Source organism: Oncorhynchus mykiss, chromosome 24 (genome assembly GCF_013265735.2).
Source record: "Oncorhynchus mykiss isolate Arlee chromosome 24, USDA_OmykA_1.1, whole genome shotgun sequence".
In the NCBI taxonomy this organism is placed as follows: Eukaryota; Metazoa; Chordata; class Actinopteri; order Salmoniformes; family Salmonidae; genus Oncorhynchus; species Oncorhynchus mykiss.
The window spans coordinates 10567659-10595547 of NC_048588.1; the positions used below are offsets into that span (position 1 = coordinate 10567659).

General features: G+C 42.6%; 1 protein-coding gene and 1 pseudogene across 1 annotated transcript; both read left to right on the forward strand.

Moving 5' to 3' along the window:
* The first annotated feature begins 3712 nt into the window (after positions 1–3712).
* On the forward strand, positions 3713–12277 carry LOC110503719 (cdc42 effector protein 2). Its single transcript, XM_021582198.2, has 2 exons — positions 3713–4022; positions 10222–12277. The coding sequence occupies exon 2, from the start codon at positions 10576–10578 to the stop codon at positions 11437–11439; it is 864 nt and encodes a 287-aa protein (XP_021437873.1). The 5' UTR covers positions 3713–4022; positions 10222–10575; the 3' UTR covers positions 11440–12277.
* A 2454-nt stretch (positions 12278–14731) lies between these two features.
* LOC110503720 lies at positions 14732–27199 on the forward strand (annotated as a pseudogene).
* The last annotated feature ends 690 nt before the right edge of the window (positions 27200–27889 follow it).

The window sequence follows — 27889 nt, forward strand, 5'->3', positions numbered from 1 at the left end:
GAACACCATGTACCCCTCCAAAGTGTTGTGCCAAACGTCTGGGACCGTCAAGTTTGCAATTCCCGTGGGACTTCAATCCCAGCTTGTACCCCCCCCTCCCCATTTCCTCTGCCCTTTGGAAGAATTCCACGCAACACTTGCTTTCCATGAGAATACTCCTGTCTGCGTATGGTAGAGACAACTTTGCTCCTCCACGCCACAGTGGCTGTTCAAGAAACTTCAAAACAAAGCTCTGACTTCCTTTGGAAATAACACAGTGAAACGTCCAGTCCTCTTTAGCAGGCCCCTTCCCCTTGACTCACTACTTTATAGGTTGATGCTTTGAAGTACTAAAATAGGTTATTATGCAGTGATCTATTATGGGTGTTCAGGAACAAATGTTTTACTTTTTATACTGCCATGAAGCATATTTGCAGATGTGGTTTGTTTTAGCGCCTGCATTTCTTTTAAGGCTCTTATGAACTGATAGTCTGAGAAAGTACTATCTATAACAGGGAAAGAGGATGTAGGTGTCGCTCTACTCTGACTCAACTGGCATTATCATCTACAATACAACCAAGACAAGCGGCACTGATTTAGGGTGATTAAGAAAACAAAACGTGTTGTCAATTAATAAGGCCTTCGTCCTCCCTATGCCACCAACATTCAGCATCTCACAATCCTGTTGTGGTCAAAAGCACACAAACTCAGAATCCATCTGTGGAACAGGATAAAGATTTATTCCAACTGTCTAAAAGTCGCCTGTAGTGCCCTTGAGTCGGCACCCAAACTCCAACATGCCCCACTGCTCCCAATGTTTTTCAGGGTAGACTTTGGCATGAGAAATTGTGAAAAGGCCCTCTGGGCTCTCACTGTGTGAACTTGCTGCCCCACTCACTGTGAAGTATTGTGCCCTCCATCCCCTTGAGATTTGGTCACATTCAATGAGCCGTGAGCTCTGTTTATTTATCTTACTGCTCAGCTGTAGTGTTTCCCAGGTTCACTTTTAGTAGTGTATGTTTGTTTGTGTATGTATGTGACTTCTGTCGAATCAGGTTTAGTACATAATCTTTCCTCCATTAGGTTCAAAATGTTCCAGCCCAATTGACCATCTACCAATCATTGATAAGTAGCTATCCGTCCAAGTTTGGCAGTGTAGTGTTTAGTCCCTTCCTCTCTTTCTTTGTTGTTGACTATTTTGGTTTGTTTGCTCTAGCGTGCCCTTATCCATGACCCACAAATCCACCCTGGCCCTGTCGTGGGGGGACAGAGAGAATGATGGGAAAGGGAGGAGACAGGGATGGTTGGCCTTCCTTAAAGGGAAGTGTGTGTGTGTGTGTGTGTGTGTGTGTGTGTGTGTGTGTGTGTGTGTGTGTGTGTGTGTGTGTGAAAGAGTGAGAGTGGGTGGGAAAGAAAAAAGAGAGAGGGAGAAGTGACAGAGGGTGGTGACTGGCTGTCTAACCGCCTGTGTGTACAGTAGCGTGGGGGACGGCTACTTTTTCAGCATCCTTCCTTCACCCTCTGCTATTTTCATCTGCCTCGCCCCCTCCTGTTTTATCATTCATTGTTATGTGTTTCACAGGCCTATACACCCAATGAAAAAGTATGTGGAAAAAGTGACCACGAATGAATTTTACAAGTTCATTCAATAAAGCATTCTATAATAAATGTTTGTTGTCTTCCTTGTTTTATTTTACAGAAATCTTTTAGTTGTCCGTCAACAAGACTGTCTGTCTTTTTACGACACGTTTTAAATTAGACTGTAAAGAACTGAAATACATCAGTACCAACACATAAGCATTTGGTGGCCATTCTCCTTCCTTACCCATTTCTCTTGATGCAAAAGTGTCCAGCAGTTTTTCACTATGAGTTTATAACCGTTACTGACTTGCACATCCTACTCTAAACTGGGTAGACAGTTGCAGTTGATTTGTGAGGGATTGAGTCAGGGTTACTGCTGCTTCACACTCTGACACTGAGTAGAACTTGACTGCCTGACTATTTAATCTCCTTCCCGCTTTGAGTCATCCTTTCCAAATGGAGCTTCTCAGCCCAATTTCCCCCCTTGAGTTTAGCTGAAGCACTCGAAGTCATCTATAATGGAAACCACATGACGTGAACACACACACATCCCAGAATTCCCAGGATTCCTGCTTGTGAGGTCACTCTGTTGCTCAGCTGTCCATTGTCCATGACTTTCACTGCCCAAATTTGCTCAATTTAATACTGTATGATTGTCAGTGTTCTCTGATCAACAAAGGAGCCCTTGATGGATTTAGGTAGCCATCTGAGACTTTCTACGGGGTCGTGAGGGGAACCAAGATTGGGAGGGGTCATTGTAGCTGTGACCAGGCCCACAGAGCCCTATTCAGCTCTGTGCTGTGAGAGCTGGCCAGCTGTTGAACCCACACAGCAAGAAAGGACTGCAGCATATGATAAACCCAGCAGCACAGGCAGAGAAGGTCCACAGCAGACCAGACAGATTAGAGGCAGGGTTGGGGGTGGAGGTGGAGGGTGGAGGGACAGGACCCACACAACCTTTGAGGGGGTCCTCTTGACTTTACCCCACTCTGTCTGTGCCCCCAATTACTCAACCGTTTTCATAACTATCTCCCGTTTTGTAGAGTGCTTGTACTCTCTTTGATCTATCCACATTTACTATCAGTCTATTGCCCTGGCCTGTGTCATTTCTTATCTTGTGTAAAGATTCTCTCAGCACTTCAAAGGCTGGAATTGTAGTATGGTGTGTGTGTGTGTGTTGGAACCTGTAAACAATTCCACTCTCAAGTTCTTGGGTTTAACTTTAATGAGCATTTAAACTACAAGACCATAAAAGTTAAATGAAGATTTATTTTGTAGAATGTTTTGTGGTTGTTCTGCCTGCAAGTAATTTTACAGTGTGAAGTCAATTCAGTGAAAAAAATCCGCCGAATACTTTCGCAAGGCACTGTACTTACTACTTTTTTTAGCTTGTTTGCAACTACTTAGCATGTTAGCTAACCCTTCCCCTAAAACCTAACCTTAACCCTTTAACCTAACCTCTAATCTTAACCCTAACTTTAACCCCTGACCTAATGTAGCATATCACACTAAAGCATTCGAAGGCAGCATATCATACTAAAGCAGTAGAACTTAATATATCATACTACACTGAACAGAAATATAATTGCAGGTCTTTGGACCGTGTCCAAATTGTTGTGCATGGGGCCATCAGGTAAAGTCTGGGGAACAGTGCTGTCACATCACCTTCAGAATTAACCATCGAGCCATTGGATGATTCATTATCTGGCGGGACAGTAGGCCTGCCTAGGTACTTCTTGGCCATCATGACAGTTCCCCAGAGATGGGAAAAGCAATGACAGATCCATTTTAAACGCTGACTTTCACAATATCACATACTCAAAACCAGGGTCGCAACATTCACTGTCCTGCCAGATTCTGAAATTGCACCCCCCCCCCCCCCCAGTTTTATCATTGGAATGTGATACAAAACGAGGCAACGTTGTGCTTTAGGACCATGAGGACACTTCCGAACAGTTAGGTAGGCTGTTTAGAGTGTTTATCTGACTGGATAAAAAATGCCCCCCCCACTCCTAAAACCAAAGTTGCGCCCCTGCTCAAAACTATTAGGCCTATGCTTAATTGGTTGACCCATATGCAGAATGTGCACATCAACTGTGTTTGTGCTTCACTGAACTTTAAAAACGCCTGTTTTATGCTTAGCCAAACATTTAATAATCTGTGTGATGAATTTACTTTCAATTTGTTTTTGAATAATCTGTTGCTGCTTGCTATTTAGCCTACAATACATTACCATGAGTTAATTGCGTCCAAGAGCGCGCCTCACAGGATCCCCTTTCACTTTCTTAATTCACAACCATCACGTCCCCTCCCTTCTCTTGCGAGGCTCCTCGACTCCAGAAACAGTTCGCAGTAAGAGGTTTACCTGTTCTTATACTAACGAGAGAAGCTGACGCCTTAACGGTGGACTATAGACAGCTCCGTGATTATTCCTTGTGGAAATATAGCTATTCATGTACAAGGTAGGCAAGTATTATTTACTTCTGTTAGACTATTATTACGAAATTAAAACAGTTACTTTCCAAGTATTTTTGTCACTTGTCCGTCCTGTGACCGAATATCTCTCACCTAAATTATAATAATACATCGGTTCTATTTCACCAGCCTGCATGCCTGCAAATTAGAAAACAGTTTATACCGCTGTTCTTTTTTTACTAATATCAAAATCAAAATGTGTTGAAATGACTTATTCACATGAGATGAGCAGCTTAAATGTGCGTAAATTGGTAACATGGATACAATTCGAAAAATTCGGAACCACGTTCTGCATCTGATTATGAGGGATCTAATATTTTAAGAAGATTAAAAGCTTATGTATAACAGGGCTTTCCACTAACAAAAGTATCCAGTGTGAGCCACGCGACCCTCACAAAATGAGTCGGTGAGAAGGCCACTTTAAAGTCAGTTGTTTGCTATAAACGTGTTCGTACTTTTGTTTGGGTATATTCCTTATAATCATTTAATAATGTAGCCTACATCATCCCATTATTATACACAGCCTTTTATAGTATCCATCTGGTATACCCTAATCAATGGCCTCTTGAATAAACTTGAACGGCTACTCCTTCAAGCGTGTGTCCTATATGCCTACGAACGTAAACCGTTTGTGGGCTTATGCATTGCTCTCTTGGAAAAGAATCGCGTTTAAAATAGCCGAGTTGTGTGTGGGGATTAGCAGGTATACAGTGGTAGCCTACCAAATAGTTAACTGGGGGATGTCCGGGAATTGGATGATCTCAGAGCCTAAATATTACATAAGGCTTGTGTCCGTACAACCCATCCACTGGACACAGACGTCAATTCAACGTCTATTCCACGTTGGTTCAACATAATTTCAATGACGTGGAAACAACGTTGATTCAACCAGTGGGCAGGAACAAATGGGTCTGAGTGAGACTCTGTTACTCAAGGTCACAATAACCTGGGACCTTAATCACGACAATAAATCAGAGCCTGTCTCGCTTTAAGCACATTAACATATGCTAACCATGTGTACGTGAACAATACGATTTGATTTGATTTGCAATCTAATTTCAAACCCAGAAATCTGTTTTCCACAAACCAGATGACAAATTACATTGGCCATACATTTAGATGCTTAGGCATTACCTCATCAACATTGAACGGATTGAATTCACTGCTGCCATGAGTAAATTATACGGTCTAGGTAGGCTACAGAATATACACAGCAATATTCACAACATAGATGAATGATGCTAAAATTGACAAGGAATACATTTGCGCAATAGCCTGAGTATTCCCTTTTCCCAAAACGTCTGGATATTAATGTCTTACGTCCATTGCAAAATACACTATTACCATTATTTAATAGATTGGGCATTGGGTTATTTTGTTGGTCTGGTTATAGTGCAAAAACACATTGGTCACCAGAAGAGAGAAAAACTAAGCAAAAGGTCAACCACATTACGTATGACGCAAAACGTATTCTGTTTAGGGGAACTACGTGCCATTAGGATGGCCGAATTACGAACTTCAGGACAAGGAATGATTCACAATTTCTCAATAGCTACTTTCCTTGTTCGACTAGAGATGTAACAAGGAGTGCGGAACTGGCTGTATAATGGTATAACCTTCTGATACACAACGCAAATTGAGACCATATGTGGCGGAAAGAAACTACAAACATATGTTTGGCTTGAATAACTATGTTACATATGTGTCCAGGGAAATAATAACAAAATATATCATAAAAAAAAATATATTTTAAAGGCCCATTGCAATCAGAAACGTGATTTCCTGTGTTTTATATATATTTCCACACTATGAGTTTGGAAATAAACTTAGAAATTGTGAAAAGGATGATAATGCCATTTTAGTGTAATAGCTGTTTGAAAAGATAACGTGACATTTCAGCCTGTTTTGGCTTGCCTGGTGATATCACCAGGCAGAAATGAGTTAATTGACCAATAAGATTGTGAGTTCCAAACCTCTTTGTCAATTACAGCTAGTTTTCAGTTTCCCCCTCTCCACTCAGCCCACTCCCCAAATTCTTGCTTGGGAAATTGCTCTTTGCTAAGAAGTTATTTCTGTTTATTTTTTACCATTTTAATTGAACACAATCACTGTAAGATAATTCATTGTTAACCAGAAATTATTTGATATTGAGATTTTTTTTAAATGGCTGCATTCAACCTTTAAATATCACCATTAATATTTGAATTAACAAGCAATATTTAGGAATATCTGTCACTTCACAGTTGTGATGAGTAAATCAACATTTTTGTCAGTTTTCATCCAACTGTCTTATCAGTAGTCAATAAATAGGTGAGGAATAGGGCCTGAATAAAAACCCTAGGGCTCCTGAGTGGCGCAGCGGTCTGAGGCACTGCATCTCAGTGCAAGAGGAGTCACTTCAGTCCCTGGTTCAAATTCAGGCTGAATCACATCCGGTTGTGATTGGGAGTCCCATAGGGCGGTGCACAATTTGGCCGGGGTAGGCTGGCATTGGAAATAAGCATTTGTCCTTAACTGACTTACCTAGTTAAATAAAGAGTGTAGCAGGACATCATTGTCATGCAGTGCAAGGACTGTCAGAATGCATGGGCCAGCCCAGCACTTTATCCCTATTGTGTTTGACAACCAGCATGTTTATAGATTCACTACAATCTGACAGACACATAATATAGAGATATAAGGGTGAAATATTGTTTACTTCCAACTCAAGAAGGAGAATTCAATCTCTCTGTCTCAGAGAATAGTGGGCTGTTTGTATCTTATCTGATGGTGTGTCGCAGAAATGGTATAGTACTTTCACGATCAGCCCCCATTTGATTTCTCTACACAGTGACACAATACCTTGTCACTATGTGGCCAATGACTCTGCAGTCAATTAACACTGTGAAAATCATCACCAACAAGTCTCAACACCTCTCCTCTTACAAAGATCTCAAGCAGCTTTATATGTGAAGCTAACGTGTTAAAATTCACATGACGGTTAGAGATGCCAGGAGTCGACTGGCTGCAGTAGAAAATGTGTAACATTTCAACACATATCAAGTGAGACAATAGTACTATAACTCATACAGGATATGATTCATACACAAATCCCCTCAATTCTTATTAGACATTCACATTGTTTTAACTTTTAAACACGTGACTCCTGATGAAGAAGGTTTTCAGAAGGCGTAAAGTCCTAGGTTTGGTGGGGATTCCATTAACTGAGATAATTAATGATAATGTCATCAGCTGAATGCAGTAAGCAGTATCATCAGTGAGTCAGCTTAGAGCACAGCCACGAACTACACTAAATGACCAAAAGTATGTAGACACCTGCTCGCCGAACATCTCATTCCAAAATCATGGGTATGAATATGGAGTTGATCCCCCCTTTGCTGCTATAACAGACCCACTCTTCTGGGAAGGATTTCCATTAGATGTAGGAACATTGCTGTGGGACTTGCTTACATTCAGCCACAAGAGCATTAGTGAGGTTGGACACTGACATTGGGAGGTTAGGCCTTGCTCGCAGTCGGCGTACCAATTCATCCCAAAGGTATTCGATGGGGTTGAGGTCAGGGCTCTGTGCAGGCCAGTTAAGTTATTCCACACCGATCTCAACAAACCCTTTCTGTATGGACCTCGCTTTGTACACAAGGGCATTGTCATGCTGAAACAGGAAAGGACCTTCCCCAAACTGTTGCCATAAAGTTGGAAGCACAGAATCATCTAAAATGTCATTGTATACTGTAGCATTAGGATTTCCCTTCACTGTAACTAAGGGCCCTAGCCTGAAATATGATAAACAGTCCCCGACCATTATTCGTTATCCACCAAACTTTACAGTAGTATTTCCTGGCATCGGCCAAACCCAGATTCGTCCGTCGGACTGCCAGATGGTGAAGCTTGATTCATCACTCCAGAGAACGCGTTTGCACTGCTTCAGAGTCCAATTACGGCGAGCTTTACACCAGGGCATTACACATTGTGATCTTAGGCTTGTGTGTCTGCTATGGAAACCCATTTCATGAAGCTCCCGACGAACAGTTCAGCACTCGGCGGCCCGGTTCTGTGAGCTTGTGTGTTCTACCACATCACGGCTGAGCCGTTGTTGCTCATAGACGTTTCCACTTCACAATAACAGCAATTACAGTTGACATGGACAGCTCGAGCAGAGCAGAAATTTGACTGACTTGTTGGAAACGTGGCATCCTTTGATGGTTCCACGTTGAAAGTCACTGAGCTCTTCGGTAACGCCATTTGACTGCAAATGTTTGTCTATGGAGATTGCATGCCTGTGTGCTCGATTTTATACACCTGTAATCAACTGGTGTGGCTATAATAGGTGCAACCATTTTTAAAGGGGTGTCCACATACTTTTGTATCTACAGTGCATTCGGAAAATATTCAGACCCCTTGACTTTTTCCACATTTTGTTACAGCCTTATTCTGAAATTGATTAAATAAAACAATTTCCTCAGCAATCTATGCACAATACCCCATAATGACAATGCAAAAACAGGTTTTAGGAAATTTGAACAAATGTATTATAAACAAAAAAACAGAAATACCTTATTTATGTAAGTATTCAGACCCTTTGCTATGAGACTCGAAATTGAGCCCAGGTGCATCCTGTTAACTTGATCATCCTTGAGATGTTTCTACAACTTGATTGGAGTCCACCTGTGGTCAATTCTATTGATTGGACATGATTTGGAAAAGCACACACCTGTCTATAAAGGTCCCGCAGTTGACAGTGCATGTCAGGGCAAAAACCAAAGGCATGAGGTTTAAGGAATTGTCCATAGAGCGCTGAGACAGGATATTAAAAATGTATTTATCCTTTATTTAACTAGGCAAGTCAGTTAATAACAAATTCTTATTTACAATGCCGGCCTACCCCGGATAACACTGGGCACTGCCCTATGGGACTCCCAATCACAGCCGGATGTGATGCAGCCTGGATTCAAACCAGGTACTGCAGTGATGCCTCTTGCACTGAGATGCAGTGTCTTAGACAACTGCGCCACTCGGGAGCCCCCAACTTCCTCAATTTTGTTGAGGCACAGATCTGGAGTAGGTAGTATTGAAGGTCCCCAAGAACACAGTGACCTCCATCATTCTTAAATGGAAGAAGTTTGGAACCACCAAGACCCGTCCTAGAGCTGGCCGCACAGCAAAACTGAGCAATCGGGGGAGAAGGGCCTTGGTCAGGGAGGAAACCAAGAATCCAATGTTCACTCTGACAGGGCTTTAGGGATCCTGTGTGGAGATGGGAGAACCTTCCAGAAGATACCTGAAAATAGCTGTGCAGCAATGCTCCCCAATCCAACCTGACAGAGCTTGAGAGGATCTGCAGAGAAGAATGGGAGAAACTCCCCAAATACAGGTGTGCCAAGCTTGTAGCGTCATACTCAAGGCTGTAATCGCTGCCAAAGGTGCTTCAACAAAGTACAGAGTAAAGGGTTTGAATACTTTAGGTAAATGTGATATCTGTTCATTTAATTTGTATAAATTAGCAAAAATGTCTAGAATTTTTTTTCACTTTGTCATTATAGGGTATTGTGTGTAGATTGATGAGGAAAAAAACAATTTCATACATTTTAGAATATGGCTGTAAATGTGGAAATAAGGATGCTATGCAAAAGCCAACAGATCATGATGATCGTGATTTTTTTATGTCTGTTATCCAAATGGACTTTGAAGAAAAAGTCTACAGTTAACGTGCATTTAAATGTGTATGTAAATGTAAAGTGTTAGTTTAGTATGTAAAGTGTTAGTATTGTATGATAATCTCTCTTGCTCCCTCAGTATGTACGCAGCTGTATAATACGCAATGTTTGTCTCAGCAACGGAAGCACAAAGAGGCCCTGATAACAGGTTACCACACAGGGAGACGCACATAAAATCTTTTGAACAAACAACTTCCTTGGCAAATTGTGTTTCCACAAAAGTCTAGCAAGTCTTTGGAATGTGCAATGATTTCCTGAGGGTGTATGATTTAATGTGTGATTCACTGCAAAACCCCACACAAACCTCAAATCAGCACACATCATCTGCCATGTTAAACTAAAGGCATTTTGTGTGGTTTCAGCCAGTCCCCCTCAGCAAACACAGATTCTTGAAGTGTTTCCCCTTATATTTTCTGTCCTCTGGCTCCAAGGGTGTAAATCTTTCTCTGTCTTTCTCTCTGTGTCTCCACAGACCTCCAAGCCTAGCGTTTTGATGCCACATTCCCAAAGCAACTGAGCCTCGTCAGAGAATCAGCAGACATAAAGGCAGCCAAAGGATTCTTCATCTTCAGAGAGGCCAAAAGATAAGGAAGAAGGGAGGCTTTGAAGCTGGAACACCCACCACCCTTACTGAATAATGGTGACTTTTTGAGAGTGTGTTGATCTCCGGTCAAGGCCTACATGCCACTGTGATCACCAAGAAGTGGACAAAGTAAGGACAAGGATAAACAATAAAAATCACTTTTGTCTGGCATATCATTAAAAGGAGGTGCAAATCTTATCACTGAGAGACGATCCCCTCACACACTGAATTCTGGGAAACAGAATGCCAGCCAAGACGCCCATGTACTTAAAGACTACCACACCAAAGTGGGGGAAGAAGCTCAAGCTGCGAGACGTCTTGTCCAGCGACATGATTAGCCCCCCGCTAGGGGACATGCGCCACAGTGCCCATGTCGGGCCGGAGGGGGAGGGCGACATGTTCGGAGACGTGGGCTTTTTGCAGGGCAAGATGGACATGTTGCCCTCCCTGAACGGCTTACCACGGTCCCACAGTATGGAGAGGCATCTGGAAGAGGCCTACCCCATGAACGACAAAGGATCCAACCACTCTTGTAACAACCACCGCAACCCCTACCACCACTCCACCAGCATGCTGAAGAGTACCATCTCCATGCCTGTGTTCATCGCCCACGAGCAGGCCCCGCCCAAGCCACCTCGACTTCACCTGGAGGACTCAACCCCCCAGTGCCAGCAGCAACAGTACCAACCTCAGCCAAACAACCATAACCAAAACCAGCAGAAGCATTACTCTATTTCTGTGTGTGACCAGGGTGTCGGCTGCTACATGGACCCCTGCCACAACCTTAGCTACTCTGCCTCCTTCAGGCACATGGTGCCCTCCTCCGGCTCCTTCTCAGAGGTTTCCTCAGAGGACTCCATGTCAGAGAGCTGTGGCCCCCTGGACCCTCGGAGGGGGCTGAGCCTGGATTCAGACGCTGGCCTGAGCAATGAGGACCTGGGGAGCGAGCGGAGTGAGTCGCCCACCGTGTGCCCTAGGTTCTCTCCCGGCGTCTCCCGCTCAGAGTCCCTGATCGGCTTGGATCTGGACCTGGGGCCGTCCATCCTGGAGGACGTGCTGAGGATCATGGACCGCTACAAGAGCATTGATGACCGCTGTGAGTTGTGAGCAGAGGTAGGAAAGGGGCTTAGACACCGCTGTGCAGAGAGGTGTCTGGGACACTTTTATTGCCATCTTCCATATAGCCTAATGATGATTGGGCTGGTCCAACAAACAGACAGAGACAGAGGATAGTGCCAGGACTGACGGACACAAACGCTGGGACTGTGGGACTATATAATATCCAGACTGGATACACAGCAGCTTCCATTCCAACCATTTGTCTTTTGATATTCAGATTCACAATGGTGGAGAGACAATCATTTCTCCCACCCAAATGCTGTCTACATTTTCGCAGACTATCATTTTACATGTTTTTCAGCATTTCACTATTGTTAGGGTACATAAATCATACTTCACTAACTCCCTAAGTAAGCTCTGTGGTTTTCTGATAGGATGAAACGTAGTTGCCTCAAAATACAATTCATGTGCTTTTGATTTTCTTACAGGCACACATTTTTTTACATTCTGTGTGTACCTCTGTGAGGAATTTTTCTGTTTTATGTCAGTACAACACTGTCTAGAATGGAGTATTCTATGTATTAGGTTGCCATCTAGTGGCAGATGTAATGACATCCAAAATGCAACCGTTCTAGCAGGGCAAAAACTGAGGTCAAAATGTTTTTTGTGTGCATTAGAATCAAAGTATGAGAAAGGTGCAGCTTCTTCAAAATCCTTTAAATAGTGTGGGATGACCAGAGAAAGTTCATATTTTGTAACAGCGGTGCAATTTCTGGAATTGCATCAAATCCCTCAGCATTTTATTATATTGTGTTGATATATTAGTGTATTTCAAATTGTTATGGACTGTATATTACTGTAATGTATTAAATCAATATGTACATTAGATGCTGTACCATCCCTTTTTTAAAATATATAGTACCAGTAAAAATGTACTAATTCAAGTGTTTTTCTTTATTTTTACTATTTTCTACATAGTAAAATAATAATGAAGACATCAAAACTATGAAATAACACATATGGAATCATGTAGTAACCAAAAAAGTGTTAAACAAATCAAAATATATTTTCTATTTTATATTCTTCAAAGTAACCACCCTTGGCCTTGATGACAGCTTTGCACACTCTTGGCATTCTCTCAACCAGATTCATGAGGAATGATTTTCCAACAGTCTTGGAGGAGTTCCTACATATGCTGAACACTTGTTGGCTGCTTTTCCTTCACTCTGTGGTCCAACTCATCCCAAACCATCTCAATTGGGTTGAGGTCAGGGGATTGTGGAGAGCAGGCCATCACTCTCCTTCTTGGTCAAATAGCCCTTACACAGCTTGGAGGTGTGTTTTGGGTCATTGTCCTGTTGAAAAACAAATTACAGTCCCACAAAGCTCAAACCAGATGGGATGGTGTATCGCTGCAGAATGCTGTGGTAGCCATGCTGGTTAAGTGTGCCTTGAATTCTAAATAAATCACAGACAGTGTCACCAGCAAAGCACCCCCACATCATCACACCTCCTCAATGCTTCACGGTGGGAACCACACATGCGGAGATCATCCGTTCATCTACTCTGTGTTCGATGGTTGGAACCAAAAATCTCACAGATCAAAGGACAGATTTCCACCAGTCTAATGTCCATTGCTTGTGTTTCTTGTCCCAAACAAGTATCTTATTCTTATTGGTGTCCTTTAGTAGTGGTTTCTTTGCAGCAAATCGACCTTGAAGGCCTGATTCATGCAGTCTCCTCTGAACAGTTGATGTTGAGATGTGTCTGTTACTTGAACTCTGTGAAAAAAGTATTTAGGCTGTAATCTGAGGTGAAGTTAACTCTAATGAACGTATCCTCTGCAGCAGAGATAACTCTGGGTCTTCCTTTCCTGTGGCAGTCATCATGAGATCCAGTTTCATCATGTTGCTTGATGGTTTTTGCAACTGCACGAGAAGAAACTTTCAAAGTTCTTGAAATTTTCCAGATAGGCTGACCTTCATGTCTTAACGTAATGATGGACTGTCATTTCTCTTTGCTTATTTGAGCTGGACTTGGTATTTTACCAAATAGGGCTATCTTCTGTATACCACCCTACCTTGTCACAACACAACTGATTGGCTCAAACACATTAAGAAGGAAAGAAATTCCACAAATTAACTTTTAACAAAGCACACCTGTTAATTGGGGTCCAGAGTGGCGCAGCAGTCTAAGGCACTGCATCTCAGTACTAGAGGTGTTATTACAGACCCTGGTTCAATTCCAGAAGGTATCACAAGTGGCCGTGACTGGGAGTCCTATAGGATGGCGCATAATTGGCCCAGTGTTGGCTGGAGTAGGCCATCATTAATAGCAAATAGGAATTTGTTCTTAACTGACTTGCCAAATAAAATCATTGAAATGCATTCCAGGTGACTACCTCATGAAGCTGGTTGAGAGAATACCAAGCGTGTGCAAAGCTGTCACCAAGGCGAAGGGTGGCTACTTTGAAGAATATCAAATATATTTTTATTTATTTATCACTTTTTTGGTTACTACATGATTCCATATGTATTAGTTCATAGTTTGGATGTCTTCACATTTATTCGACAATGTAGAAAATAGTAAAATTAAAGAAAAACCCTTGAATGAGTAGGTGTGTCTGAACTTTTGACTGGTACTGTATGCATATTTTTACATTCTTCAGAGGCTGTGCATCTCAACCCTGGGCCGGGGACCCAAAGGGGTACACACTCCCACTCTCATACACCCAACCCCAAATGAGAGGCTTGATGGATCCCCAGGGCCAGGACCAAGAAACACAGCTCAAAGAAATATCATTCCTTTCTTAAACTGAAAATAAAGCACCATATTATTTTGTATATGAAATTTCCATAAACACATAATGAAGGGCTGATCTGCTCCCATAATTTGCTAAGTGATAACAGAACAGGGAAGATTGTGATTATGTAATGAAAAAAAATAGATTTTGTCTTTGAAATGTGTGGGCTTTTATTGTGTTGTCGATAAATATAATGTCACTAAAAGAGTGGAATCTGTGGAAACTGCAACTTCTGGCTTATCTTTCCAATATTGAGGTCATCCCACCACACCACCTATTGGGGGAGTGTGGGGTAAATTGAACCAAATGGGCAAGTTAACCCACCCTTGTTTCTGGGAAACCATACACAAAATTCATAATTTGACCAAATATTTAGGAAAAGGTCATAATTTCATAGGCCTGGCCTATGTTAAAAGTGTAAAGAAATGAGGTGTGTTAAAATAAACTTATTATGAAAAGACAAAAAGGCAATTGTGTTGAATTGTGTTTGGGAAATAAATATCGACATGGTTTTAAAAAGGTAGTGGTATTTCATTCAGTACAAAAGATTTCTTGGCACGAACAGCACCGCAAATATTGAGATGAGCGAGATGCAAGACTTAGCTCTCACACAGGCACACACACTATCTGCACATGTGCATGGGTTCACTTCACTAGTCAGGGCACCAAAACAGCAGAGTAGTTGATCCTAGCGCTTTAACGCTTTTAATTGTTTTGGAAATTGACTCATTTTGCATCTACGTCATATCGCTGAGTCTAACTTTAATTTACCATGTCCCGGGCTCAATTTACCCCAAGTTGTGCCAAGAGACCACTCTTTTTGGACAAGGTACAGTATGTTTTCAAACTGTAAAGTTTACGTGAATGTTGATTATCTCCAGGGATACAAAGGCCTGAAATATATGTAGATATCTTTGTTAGAAATAATACCATATTTCCCTTGATGGAGTGATACTTAATGTAAAAATTGTTTTTAATCCCACTCTATTTTCCAACTTGTCAAATGAAAAACATAGTACAGTACCTTTACTACTATTATGACAATACCATCTGCTCATGTTGAATATAAATATAATATTCTGTTCAGGTAAATCTTTGTACTTCAGTACTTCAGTTTTCTTTTTGCTTGGTTTTATGAAGTTCTCTGAACCGCCCTGGCTGGCTGCATCGCATTCGTGGATACCCACACTGCTCTCAGGCAGGTCTGACGGTTTTGACAAGCAGAAGTTTCGTAGCAGGTTAGGAAAATTAAAACAAAGTTAGGAAAAGGGTTAGGGTTAGATCAAATTATAAAATTATCCCCGACGCGAGTCGAAAAAATCCAGCCACAACCAGGTCTGATCTGAAAACAGTCTTGTTTTCCACAAATGCAATTCAGGTCAAAATTGAACTCGATATTTGACTAGTTAGGTCTGATTAAAGAAACGGTACGTACTTCCATTGAGGAACGCATAAAAACCCAATCAGAGCAATTCTGCAACCAATCAGAGGAGCAAAGGGTGGGCCTTTGTGTTGAAGTGTGGATGGAGAACGTCTGAATAAATCTAACGTGTGGGACGTAGCTAACTAATTGAAGGGTTTTGTTTAGCCAGTAAGTTAGCTAGGCATCTATTTATTGTGAAACATTTTAAAAAGTGCCTGACCCAAAGAAGCTGCTTGCTCATCGCTGCAAGAAATCCTACCGAAATGAAGTGAGTGCTCTTGGCAGAGAGATTATCAGACAGGGCAAAGTTAGCTAGCTAGCGCACGTAACGTTATATTAGTAAACGTTACTAAGTCCGCTCTTTGCTAACATAGCTAGCAGTTGGCTATCATACGCTAGCTAGCTGGTTAAACTGTAAACATTGCACCATGCAATGTCTGTTGGAACCAATTTAGCCACAGATGAATATGGGCGTTAGCTAAGTAGTTATAGGTTTATTTGAAACGAGCTTCAATGCCATACAACACTCCTTCTGCGGCCTCCAACTGCTCTTAAACGCTAGTAAAACCAAATGCATGCTTTTCAACCGATCGCTGCCTGCACCCGCATGCCCAACTAGCATCACCACCCTGGATGGTTCCGACCTTGAATATGTGTACATCTATAAGTACCTAGGTGTCTGGGTAGACTGCAAACTCTCATTCCAGACTCATATCAAACATCTCCAATCGAAAATCAAATCAAGAGTCGGCTTTCTATTCCACAACAAAGTCTCCTTCACTCACGCTGCCAAGCTTACCCTAGTAAAACTGACTATCCTACCGATCCTCGAATTCGGCGATGTCATCTACAAAATGGCTTCCAACACTCTACTCAGCAAACTGGATGCAGTCTATCACAGTGCCATCCGTTTTGTCACTAAAGCACCTTATACCACCCACCACTGCGACTTGTATGCTCTAGTCGGCTGGCCCTCGCTACATATTCGTCGCCAGACCCACTGGCTCCAGGTCATCTACAAGTCCTTGCTAGGTAAAGCTCCGCCTTATCTCAGTTCACTGGTCACGATGGCAACACCCATCCGTAGCACTCGCTCCAGCAGGTGTATCTCACTGATCATCCCTAAAGCCAACACCTCATTTGGCCGCCTTTCGTTCCAGTACTCTGCTGCCTGTGACTGGAACGAACTGCAAAAATCGCTGAAGTTGGAGACTTTTATCTTCCTCACCAACTTCAAACATCAGTTATCTGAGCAGCTAACCGATCGCTGCAGCTGTACATAGTCTATTGGTAAATAGCCCACCCATTTTCACCTACCTCATTCCCATACTGTTTTTATTTATTTACTTTTCTGCTCTTTTGCACACCAATATCTCTCTCTACCTGTACATGACCATCTGATCATTTATCACTCCAGTGTTAATCTGCAAAATTGTAATTATTCGCCTACCTCATGCCTTTTGCACACAATGTATATAGACTCTCTTTTTTTTCTACTGTTATTGACTTGTTAATTGTTTACTCCATGTGTAACTCTGTGTTGTGTGTTCACACTGCTATGCTTTATCTTGGCCAGGTCGCAGTTGCAAATGAGAACTTGTTCTCAACTAGCCTACCTGGTTAAATAAAGGTGAAATAAAATTTAAAAAAATGTGGCTAATGGTACGTGCTGTCACAGCTGTGTTTTGCTAGCGAACGTTACCTGGCTAAAAGGCCCTTACTATTTCACTTACATGCATGTTTTTGTAATACCAACAAAAAAATTGTAATACCTTTTATTCTAGGCTCAACATCGAAGGGTTGTTAGTCTATTTTCTTTATGACTACATTTACCCAGAGCAATATTCCAACATGTTGGAACTCAAGAGGACCCTGGATGCCAAGGTAACTAGAGAGACCCAGCAACATGCCAGTTGTTGTAACTCTATCCTAATGTTATGGCCCTATGCATGATGGTAACACATTGCTTATCCAAAGGGACATGGTGTCCTGGAGATGCCATCGGGAACTGGGAAAACCATCTCTCTTCTGTCATTGATTGTTGCATATCAGCGGGTGAGTCAAGATATGTCAGTTTCTCTGTCAGGACTCCATTGGACCATTTTGACAGTACACTTATACAGTGGTCTCTCTTTGACAGGAGTATCCCCTTGAAGTCACAAAGATGATCTACTGTTCCTGAGATAGAGAAGGTGATCTCTCTCTTCTCCTACACCTTTGTGTGTGCTCCCCAGTCCTTGAAGAACATATGTTTCTCAGCCCCTTCTCTGATGCCATGTTGCTCCCTTCTCCATCAGGTGGTTGAGGAAGCTTACAGAGTTCTATTCTAAGGAGACGGGAGAGAAGAACAACTCTCGAAAAAACCTGTGTGTTCACCCTGAGGTAGGAGTGCCAATAGCACATTTTATAGACCTCAATCAATGGAGGTCTATGGGCTTAACAATCCCAATCCTTGAAACGTATACTGACTGGTGTCTGCCTGTTTGGCATCGCTTTTTCCACGTTGGAGGGTATATCTGTGGACGGTTCTGTTTGGGAAGGAGTCGTTTGCATCACCGAGCGGTGCCCAGGAAATAATTAAATCCAATATTAGATGCTACTACTATCACCCCTCTAAATCAAACATGGATTCCATTAGGGGTGTGAACGGGTAAATGTTTAAACAAAGTTGGAATCCTTAACATTTAAGAAGAACAAACCAAAAATTCCCCCCACATAATTAAAATCACAGTGCAGTTATCACAAAACATTATTTATTTTGTGGTATAGCCTAACAAGATTTCTATGGCTATAAAGACCTGGGCAAGGTTGTGTAATTTAAATAAAACCAGAGAGGAAGAGACTATCTTTAGGCTACTTTGGTGAATTTGCGAGGCATGCAAGACAAGACATTGCAAGATGCAGATTACCAAGACATATGCTCACGGCCCCTCCTGTCTTTCCCTCGTGCTGGCCTGCCTGCTCTTTCTCTTTGCTAATGACCCGTGTGTGTGGTCGGTCTGTTGAGTGTAGAATATCGTAGTTTAGGCTATTCATGGGACCAATGTCGCTGGGATACAGGGGTATCTTGAGGCCAGCACGGGGTAGGCTACTCTTCGTTTATGAGTGGGTGTTTTTGTCTCATAATATGAAATGACAGTAGGCTTCCAGTATAGCCTGTATCCATGGCCCTTTTCAGATATATAATGGTTAGTGGCCCATTAGAAGCACCTCTGCTACGACTTGTTTGTCTGTTAGGGTAGGCTACACCACAGCTTTTTAAACGCCGACGCGAAACCTTCTTCGGAGACATGAATGACATTTTATTTGTCTGTAAAGTAATTCCGCTTCTGAAGCGGGACTGACTTCCATCAGTAGGTGACCAGAACAGTCAATCCTAGCCTGCCTGCTGCCCACCCGTAGCTCATTCTTTCCTAAAGAAATTGTACTTTAAAGTTCGTTAAATATTGCAACTTACCTAGACATTTAGTTGAAAGAAAGCACATCGATCCACCCTACCATAAATGGCAACCTTTATTGTTGTCAGGGAAACAATGGAACATTATATGCAGGAGCAGAATTCTACAATTTGAAAAGGTACAGACGCTTCTGAAAAGTGATCAGTTATCGACATGTTACTGTACTGCGTTCTGTGTCTGTAAAGGGTCACGGTAGACAACTTTATTGCCCGGCCCTAGCAGTCAGTACACTGCCGACATATCTTCACGATGACACCCACTAACCATGGTCCTGTAACACTCTTCAAACACATTTGAGTGTGGTCAAAATAGCAAATATTTTTGTTGTCCATGTCATGGTCCAAATTGCATGATTCTTTGTTCAGGTGAGCTCGTTACGCTTTGGGAAGGAGATGGATGGGAAATGTCACAGCCTGACAGCGTCATACATCCGCGCCCAACTGTGATCTGGAGACTTCCATGCCTCTGTCTGTCTGACGATCTGCTTTAGGAGTTTGACGCTATGGGAAAGCAGGTGCCCCTCCCAGCTGGAGTCTACAACCTGGATGATAATGAAGGACTTTGGGCGGAGGAAAGGCTGGTGCCCCTACTACCTAGCACGATATTCAGTAAGAATAGCCCTTTGTCATAGCTTCTGATGTTTTTCTTTTACAATTGTTTTTGTAGCATGTTATATTTGACAGCATTACTAAAGACGATACAGTATGAAGATGGGCAGAAACTGATTCTCCAATAGAAATCCCCGATCACCCTTTTAGGCAATATGCTTTCGATATAAAGTTGTTTTTGACAAAAATGAAAATGTGTCAGTTTACTTTCACAAAGTTGGAGTAATAACATTTAACTACTTAAGACATTGGCTCGGATCTAGGTTTTCACTTCTCTCATTGACTTCTCAAACCCTGGCCTGGTCTGCTTGGTCTGTTTCGCAACCGTTCCCGGAAGTCTTGCTATGTTGCGCCTCTGGGTTTAGAAACTCTCTGGCATTACTGTATGAAGGAGATGGACAAGTGAGGATGTTTTTCCTTTTTGCTTCTTTCCTTAACACATACAGATCCTCCATGCCAACATCATAGTTTACAGTTACCACTACCTCCTGGACCCAAAGATTGCAGACCTAGTCTCAAAGGAGCTCCAATAAATCAGTGGTTGTTTTTGACGAAGCACATAACATCGGTAAGGACATCCACCTGTTTCTTTCCCATTTCTTTAAGTAACCCACTGTTTCAAGCCTCCACAAGCTGATATTCCATCCTCTTCCTCAGACAACGTGTGCATCGACTCCATGAGTGTCAACATCACCAGGAGGACTCTGGACCGCAGTCAGGCCAACGTGGACCCTACAGAACACCATTCTCAAGTAAGGTCTTCCGCTCAGGGGTCTAGTGGAGAGCAGCACTAGATGCACTAACATTTTCTGCGTACAAAGGAGAATGTACACGGAGTCTATAATAAGACCGACTCAACCAGTTTGTTGTTCTTGCCCCAGAAGTGAAGAGTCTTGTGACGTCATCTCAACCTCTTGTCCTCTGCTGTAGGATAAAGGAGACAGACGCAGTCAAACTGAAAGAGGAATACAGACGATTGGTGGAGGGCCTGAAAGAGGCCAACATTGCCAGGGAGACCGACATCTACATGTCCAATCCCGTGTTGCCAGATGAGATCCTTCAAGGTTAGCCCCCTGGAGTCCAGTCGAAAACAACCCAGTTATTGAATATTTGTTCATATTTGTATCGATTTATGCTCAAACAGGGTTTCATGTATCTATCTTTCCCTTTCTATAACCTGTCCTCCCACCCCCGCACTGTCTTTTTTTTAACGTCTTTCCCCCCCTCCGCTTTCAGAGGCCGTGCCTGGCAGCATCCGCACGGCAGAGCACTTTGTGGGCTTCATGAAGCGTTTCCTGGAGTACCTGAAGTCCAGGCTGAGGATTCACCATGTAATGCAGGAGAGCGCTCCCCAGTTCCTCAAAGACATCTTTGAGAAGGTCTGCATTGACCGCAAGCCCCTCACATGACTTCTTTTGTGTACTTTTGTGTTAGTTTTGTATAGCCTGGTGCCCTTGGTTGGTGGAGATTTCCACTTTAGGACCATGGAGATTTCTATTTTAGGACCATGGAGATTTCTATTTTAGGACCAATGGAATGGCCAAACTCCGTCCACCAGGGAATGCAGAAGGAATGCTCCTAGACTTAAGACTTCATCGTGGATTATGTCTCTTGGGAACATCGAAATAAGTTTCTAGTAACTCCTCACTCCTTAATTCTTATATTACGTATCTATTTGTTTCTCTAGATTCTGTGCCGAGAGTTTGCGTTCGTTGCTGAGGACTTAAGAGATAGCTGACATCGCAGACTTCTCAGCCATCACCCTCATCTCCAACTTTGCCACACTGGTCAGCACTTACAGCAAAGGTACTGAACCTCCCTAGGCTGACTGTGTCTGTTACCTCTACACGGCTACAGCTCTGTGGTGATTTACTTTTTGTCCGTTCCTTGCCATCTTCCACCCTCAGGATTCACCATCATCATTGAACCCTTTGAAGACCGAACCCCCACCATTGCTAACCCCGTTCTGCACTTCAGGTGCGGTTCATATTTTGTTTTGCCAGCAGAACGGTGGGTCGTTGATGGATGAGATGTTGTACCACTGCAAGAGCCACGGGTGAAATAATCCATTAGGATGCAAGTGAATGACTCATGTATACACTCTGCTTAGTTACTCATTGTGTCATTGGATAGTTTAAATGCATCATAAGAATTGATTTGGCATTCATCTTATCTGGGATCTATTTGAGAGAAACGGGAACATATTATATATTGCATAAATCCATGTCCAGGCATTCATGTAGTTTCAGATATTAAACAGACTTTTATTTTATGGGCTAGTGCATTAAAAAAACACCAACGTGTGTCTGTTTACGCTTTTTATCTGGGATCTACTTCTAACCCTGGCTCTGATCTCCCTTCAGCTATATGGACCCTTCCATTGCCATCAAGCCTGTGTTTGAGCGCTTCCAGTCTGTCATCATTACGTCTTTGGTAATCTCTCTCCCCTGTTCCTAGATTACCTGTGACCTAGCCACTAATCAGTGATTATAAGCCACCTGCTGATGGTCTCATCTGTCCAAGATGTGGCCACTCACATTCCAATGCAGTCAGGCTCGGGTGCTATTTGTAAACTTAGTGCTATATCTTGTCCATGTAGATGTGTTAATGAGGGACAAATGCATTTTCTTTGTTTCTCAACACTTCATCAACAGGGCATTCCCCCTTAAATCTGCAGCTTAAAAAAAAAGTGTTTTTATTTTTATTTTTTAACCACCATTCAGATTGACAGAGTTCATGCGATGCAAACAAATGTAAAGAAGTACGATAGTTATATTATTTTGCCTGTAGGTGTCTTCAGCAGTCAGTTCAGGAGTATGATCATCACCTCACGCCATTGATCCGCACACTAGATCCCTTGGCTGTGTGTTGGCTCGGCTATCCTACCCTGTGGATGTCTACTTCTGATCATGTTTCTACCCACAGACCCTTTCACCGTTGGACATTTACTCCCGAATCCTGGACTTCCGGCCTGTTACCGTGGCATCCTTCACTATGACGCTGGCACACACCTGCCTTTGCCCTCTTGTGAGTAACCTCAGAAACAGTCTATGGGATATGACCTGAGTGGTTAATTCAAGCTATGCTGAGCTTCAGAAAGGATGCAAGGGGGTGACACTAAGCTCTTCCTCTTTCAGGTGGTGGGGAGGGGGAATGACCAGGTGGCCATGACCTCCATGTTTGAGACACATTAAGATTTTGGTTAGTGATTGTTACATTGTATTGAAATAATTGTAAGCTTAGACTCTCCTTTCCTTAGTTGTGATAAAACAAAACATTGGAATAAACCTGGTCTGGTTTCTATTTTCAGCTGTCATCCGTAACTATGGCAACCTGCTGCTGGAGATGTCTGCGATTGTGCCCGATGGCATCGTGGCCTTCTTTACCAGCTACACCTACATGGAGAACATTGTGGCGTCGTGGTATGAGCAGGTGTGTACACACGGTCCACAAATGGAAGTGAGAATAAATGTTAAAAGTTAATATTGTGTGGTTCTGTTTGTGCTGTTATGGCAATAGATATAGCTACACTGAACAAAAATACAAACAACATGTAAAGTGTTGGTCCCATGTTTCATGATCTGAAATAAAAGATCCCAGACATTTTCCATATGCACAAAAAGCTTATTTCTCTCAAATGTTGTGCACAATTTTTTTTTACATCCCTGTTAGTGAGCATTTCTCCTTTTCCAAGATAATCCATCCACCTGACAAGTGTTGCATATCAAGAGGCTGATTAAACAGCATGATCTTTACACAGCTGCACCTTGTGCTGGGGACCATACAAGGCTACTCTAAAATGTGCATTTTTTTTCACACAAAACAATGCCACAGATGTCTCAAGTTGAGGGAGCGTGCAATAGGCATGCTGACTGCAGGAATATCCACCAGAGCTGTTGCCAGTGAATTGAATGTTAATTTCTCTACCAAAAGCCACCTCTAACGTAATTTGAGAATTTAGCAGTAAGCTCAACCGGCCTCACCATGTGTATGGAGTCGTGTGGGCGAGCGGTTTGCTGATGACGTTGTGAACAAAGTGCCCCATGGTGAGGTTATGGTATGGGCAGGCATGAGCGACAGACAGCAAAGAGAAATTGCGTTTTATCAATGGCAGTTTGACTGCACAGACACCGTGATGCGATCCTGAGGCCCATTGTCGTGAAATTCATCCCCGCCATCACCTTGTTTCCGCATGGCCCCATGTCGCAAGGATCAGAACAATTCCTGGAAGCTGAAAATGTCCCAGTTCTTCCATGGCCTGCATACTCACCAGACAGCATGTTCTAGTTTTCCTGCCAATATCCAGCAACTACGCACAGCCATAGAGGGGTGGGACAACATTCCACAGGCCACAATCAACAGCCTGATGAACTCTATGCGAAGGAGATTTGCCTCATGCAGCACGACACATGGTCACACCAGATACTGACAGGTTTTCTGACCCACGCCACTACCTTTTTTGGTGGGGGGGGGGGTGTCTGTGACCAACCAATTATCTGTATTCCCAGTCATGTGAAATCCATAGATTAGGGCCCAATGAATTTATTTAATTGTTGCATGTTGCGTTTTATACTTTTGTTCAGTATACAGTATGTTAGCATTTTATTGGCAGCAGCTAGAATTGTGCCCAATGTTGATGTTGGTGATAGATTCCGGAGTTGGAGAAATGTCATTTTTTTTGAAGGGTAGTAATCTGAAAGTTGAGTAAACGTTGTCCTGTGCCGGTGTGTCTCTGTGTCTGTAGGGCATCTTGGAGAACGTCCAGAGGAACAAGCTGATCTTCATCGAGACCCCAGACGCAGCAGAGACCAGCATGGCTTTGGAGAAATATCAGGAGGTCAGGAGACTCTTTCTTTGATTGTCTTAGACTCAACGACAGAAGACAACCTGTGACCTCTTATCCATTGTGCCCCAGGCCTGTGAGAACGGCAGAGGAGCCACCCTGCTGTCTGTGGCCAGGGGAAGGTGTCTGAGGGAATCGACTTGTGAGTGTTTTTAGTTCCTGTAGCACAGTTGTATAGCCTCCTTCAGGCTCATTTGCAAAACAAAATGCCTGCCAAGGTTACAACACAGGTCATGTGCAGTGAGTTGTTCATTGTAGTTATTTGACGAGATGAGTGATGTGAAACTGTCTCCCTCAGTCCACCGTTTTGGCCGTGCAGTGATCATGTTCGGAGTGCCGTACGTTTACACACAGAGCCGGATCCTGAAGGTCAGTCCAACTCCTCTGTTCATCAACCTTCCCTTGTTCTTCTCTTCTGCTTTATTCACTGTTTTGGTCGGTTCCTCTTATGTTCCGCGTATGTCCTCCTCATCCCTCTGTCTTGTCTTACACTTTACTTCCTTTAATCCTAATGGGCTGTTCGTCCAAAATAATGATCCTTCTCCTCCCTCTGTTTATCCCTACCAGGCTCATCTGGAGTACCTGCGGGATAGTTCCAGATTGGAGAGAATGACTTCCTGACGTTTGACGGCACGCAGCGAAGTGTGTGTGGGCCGCGCCATCAGGGGCAAGACAGACTACGGCTTGATCTTCGCAGACAAGGTGAGGGCCTTTGGAACTTGGTGTGTCGAAGTTTGAGAGGAATTGTTGGACCATTTCTTACCACTTTGATCATTGATACAGACTCGCCCCTGATCATTTTCTTTTGTCTACTTAAATAAATGTTTAATATATTTATAGTTCTGTGTCGGACCCCACATTATGGCGTCAGCTAATGGGGATCCTAATAAAAATGATAAATTCCTTTTGTAATAAAAAATATCCAAGTGGATTTCTGCACTCACAGCAGGTTGTTCCATAATGCTGTTAGTGATCTAGTTCCTTCACATCAGTATTGAAGAGAATTGGAACAAAGCCTAAGATCCTTTTTCTCTCGTGTTGCAGCGCTATCCCCGGGCTGACAAGCGAGAGAAGCTGCCCCGGTGGATTCAGGAGCACCTCACTGACGGCAGCCTCAACCTGACCATGGACGAGACGGTACAGCTGTCCAAACACTTCCTACGCCAGATGGCCCAGCCCTTCAGACAGGTACTGCACAGTACAGGGACATGTTTAGCAGGTTTCCGAGGTTGTGGAAACAAATGTTATGGAGATGCCCGTCTGACATGTAGAATAAGAAATCACGTCAGATCTATTCATGACATCTCTACCTGCAACGTTCTTCAATGTTTGCCAAGTGAACGTATCCCAGGAATCCCCTTAACCCCTCCTTTCTCTGAATGCCCCCCCCCCCCCCCCCCCCTCCAGTTGGGCCTGTCTCTGCTGCCACTGGAGCAGCTAGTCAGAGGACATGCTGCAAAAGATCGCCCAGATCACTCACCAAGCCTAAGAGGAAATGTCATCACCCAGTCAAACCCACAAGGTCACTGTTTCAATCCTACTGTACATAGATAGAGCAGCTTCTGTTCTAACAAAGTCTATATTTGCATAAGCCTGGAGGCCGAAAAATAAATGTTTACAGTTTCTACCATGCAGTGGACATGTTTTTCTTTTTTTCTAAATATTTGCACATGTACATCATAAAACAGACAAAGCTAGCATGAACACAGTGGATTGAAGAGACTCAATATACTTTATTTGACATTTGTTTGCTATGGTTTCCAGATAATTAATACATTTGTCATTTTCAATAACACTGACAATCTGCAAAGAAAGCTCTCCGTAACAGCAAGAGTTCAACATGAGTAGGATTCTATTTCATCTGTACCGCTGAAGTTCAGCGTGATTAAAATTTAAAGGCAATGTTCCCGTGTTGGCGAAGACTGCATTCATGGTAAACGCTGCACATGTCGGCTCAATCTGAAACGCTTGATACATATTGAATAGAGCCCTTATTGTGCTTTTGTCAGTTTATCCCCGGTTCTAACATGCATTCTGTGTCCTGATCGGATTGTGCACTTTATATATTTTTTTAGACCAGTGTAGACCTTAAAGGGCATGGGAAAGATTAGAACCTGTGGCCTTCTGGTCCCTATCCCAGTTTCTAGTCCACTGCAGCAGCATGAGGGAGGGTGCCACATGTTTCCACATTTATAAAGCTGTTCAATCTATTAGTCATTTACAACGTCGAATGAGAAATGTGGTTAAGGTTGGAAAATAAGACTCATTGGGATTCAAACTGGCGACCTTGTCGCAATCTGCATTTAACGCCTTCAACCCATCTTAATGGGGATTAACAATCTAGGTTTTCTACATTAGTTACTCCTCTACAGCTCTTTCAATGATCACGTGCCAATACCGCCACAGTGAATTAACAATCACTTTTTGTCCCTCAAATGGCATATATTTACTCTTGACTTGCTAACATCTTGAATAAGATGCATAGGCTACATCAACAAAATCCATTTTTAAACATGTCCCAGAAGGAATTTAAATTAGAGCTAGCTACCCCAAATTGTTTTTAATGTATCACAAACTGAGACAAATTTAAAAATAAGAGATTATATACAGGCACATACTGTAGTGCTTTTACTTTTGGGCCATCAAAATCGTTTTATTTAACTAGGCAAGTCAGTTAAGAACAAATTCTTATTTACAAAACCTAACAACGCCCTATCCAGGATCTGTAGTGACACCTCTAGCACTGAGATGCAGTGCCATAGACTGTGCCACTTGGGAGCCTCTTATGCTTTTTATATCTGCTCATAATGAAATCGGCTAAACATAGTTCAAACATATTTCACAGAATGCCAAGCCTTCGACAATAATTACTTAGCATTCTACAGCTGGACTGGGAAGTAGGTATTTTGCTGTAATATTGTGGACTAAGGAGAGTCCTTTACCATAACCTAATATGGAAGCCAATACACAGATTGTGCATCACATTCACTAGATACAGTGGGGAGAACAAGTATTTGATACACTGCCGATTTTGCAGGTTTTCCTACTTACAAAGCATGTAGAGGTCTAATTTTTATCATAGGTACACTTCAACTGTGAGAGACTGAATATAAAACAAAAATCCAGAAAATCACATTTGTATGATTTTTAAGTAATTAGCATTTGATCACCTACCAACCAGTAAGAATTCCGGCTCTCACAGACCTGTTAGTTTTTCTTTAAGAAGCCCTCCTGTTCTCCACTCATTACCTGTATTAACTGCACCTGTTTGAACTTGTTACCTGTATAAAAGACACCTGTCCACACATTCAAACTCCAACCTCTCCACAATGGCCAAGACCAGAGAGCTGTGTAAGGACATCA

Excerpts from the sequence above, each read along its gene's own strand:
- LOC110503719 (XM_021582198.2), top strand. The coding sequence starts at position 10,576 with ATGCCAGCCAAGACGCCCATGTACTTAAAGACTACCACACCAAAGTGG.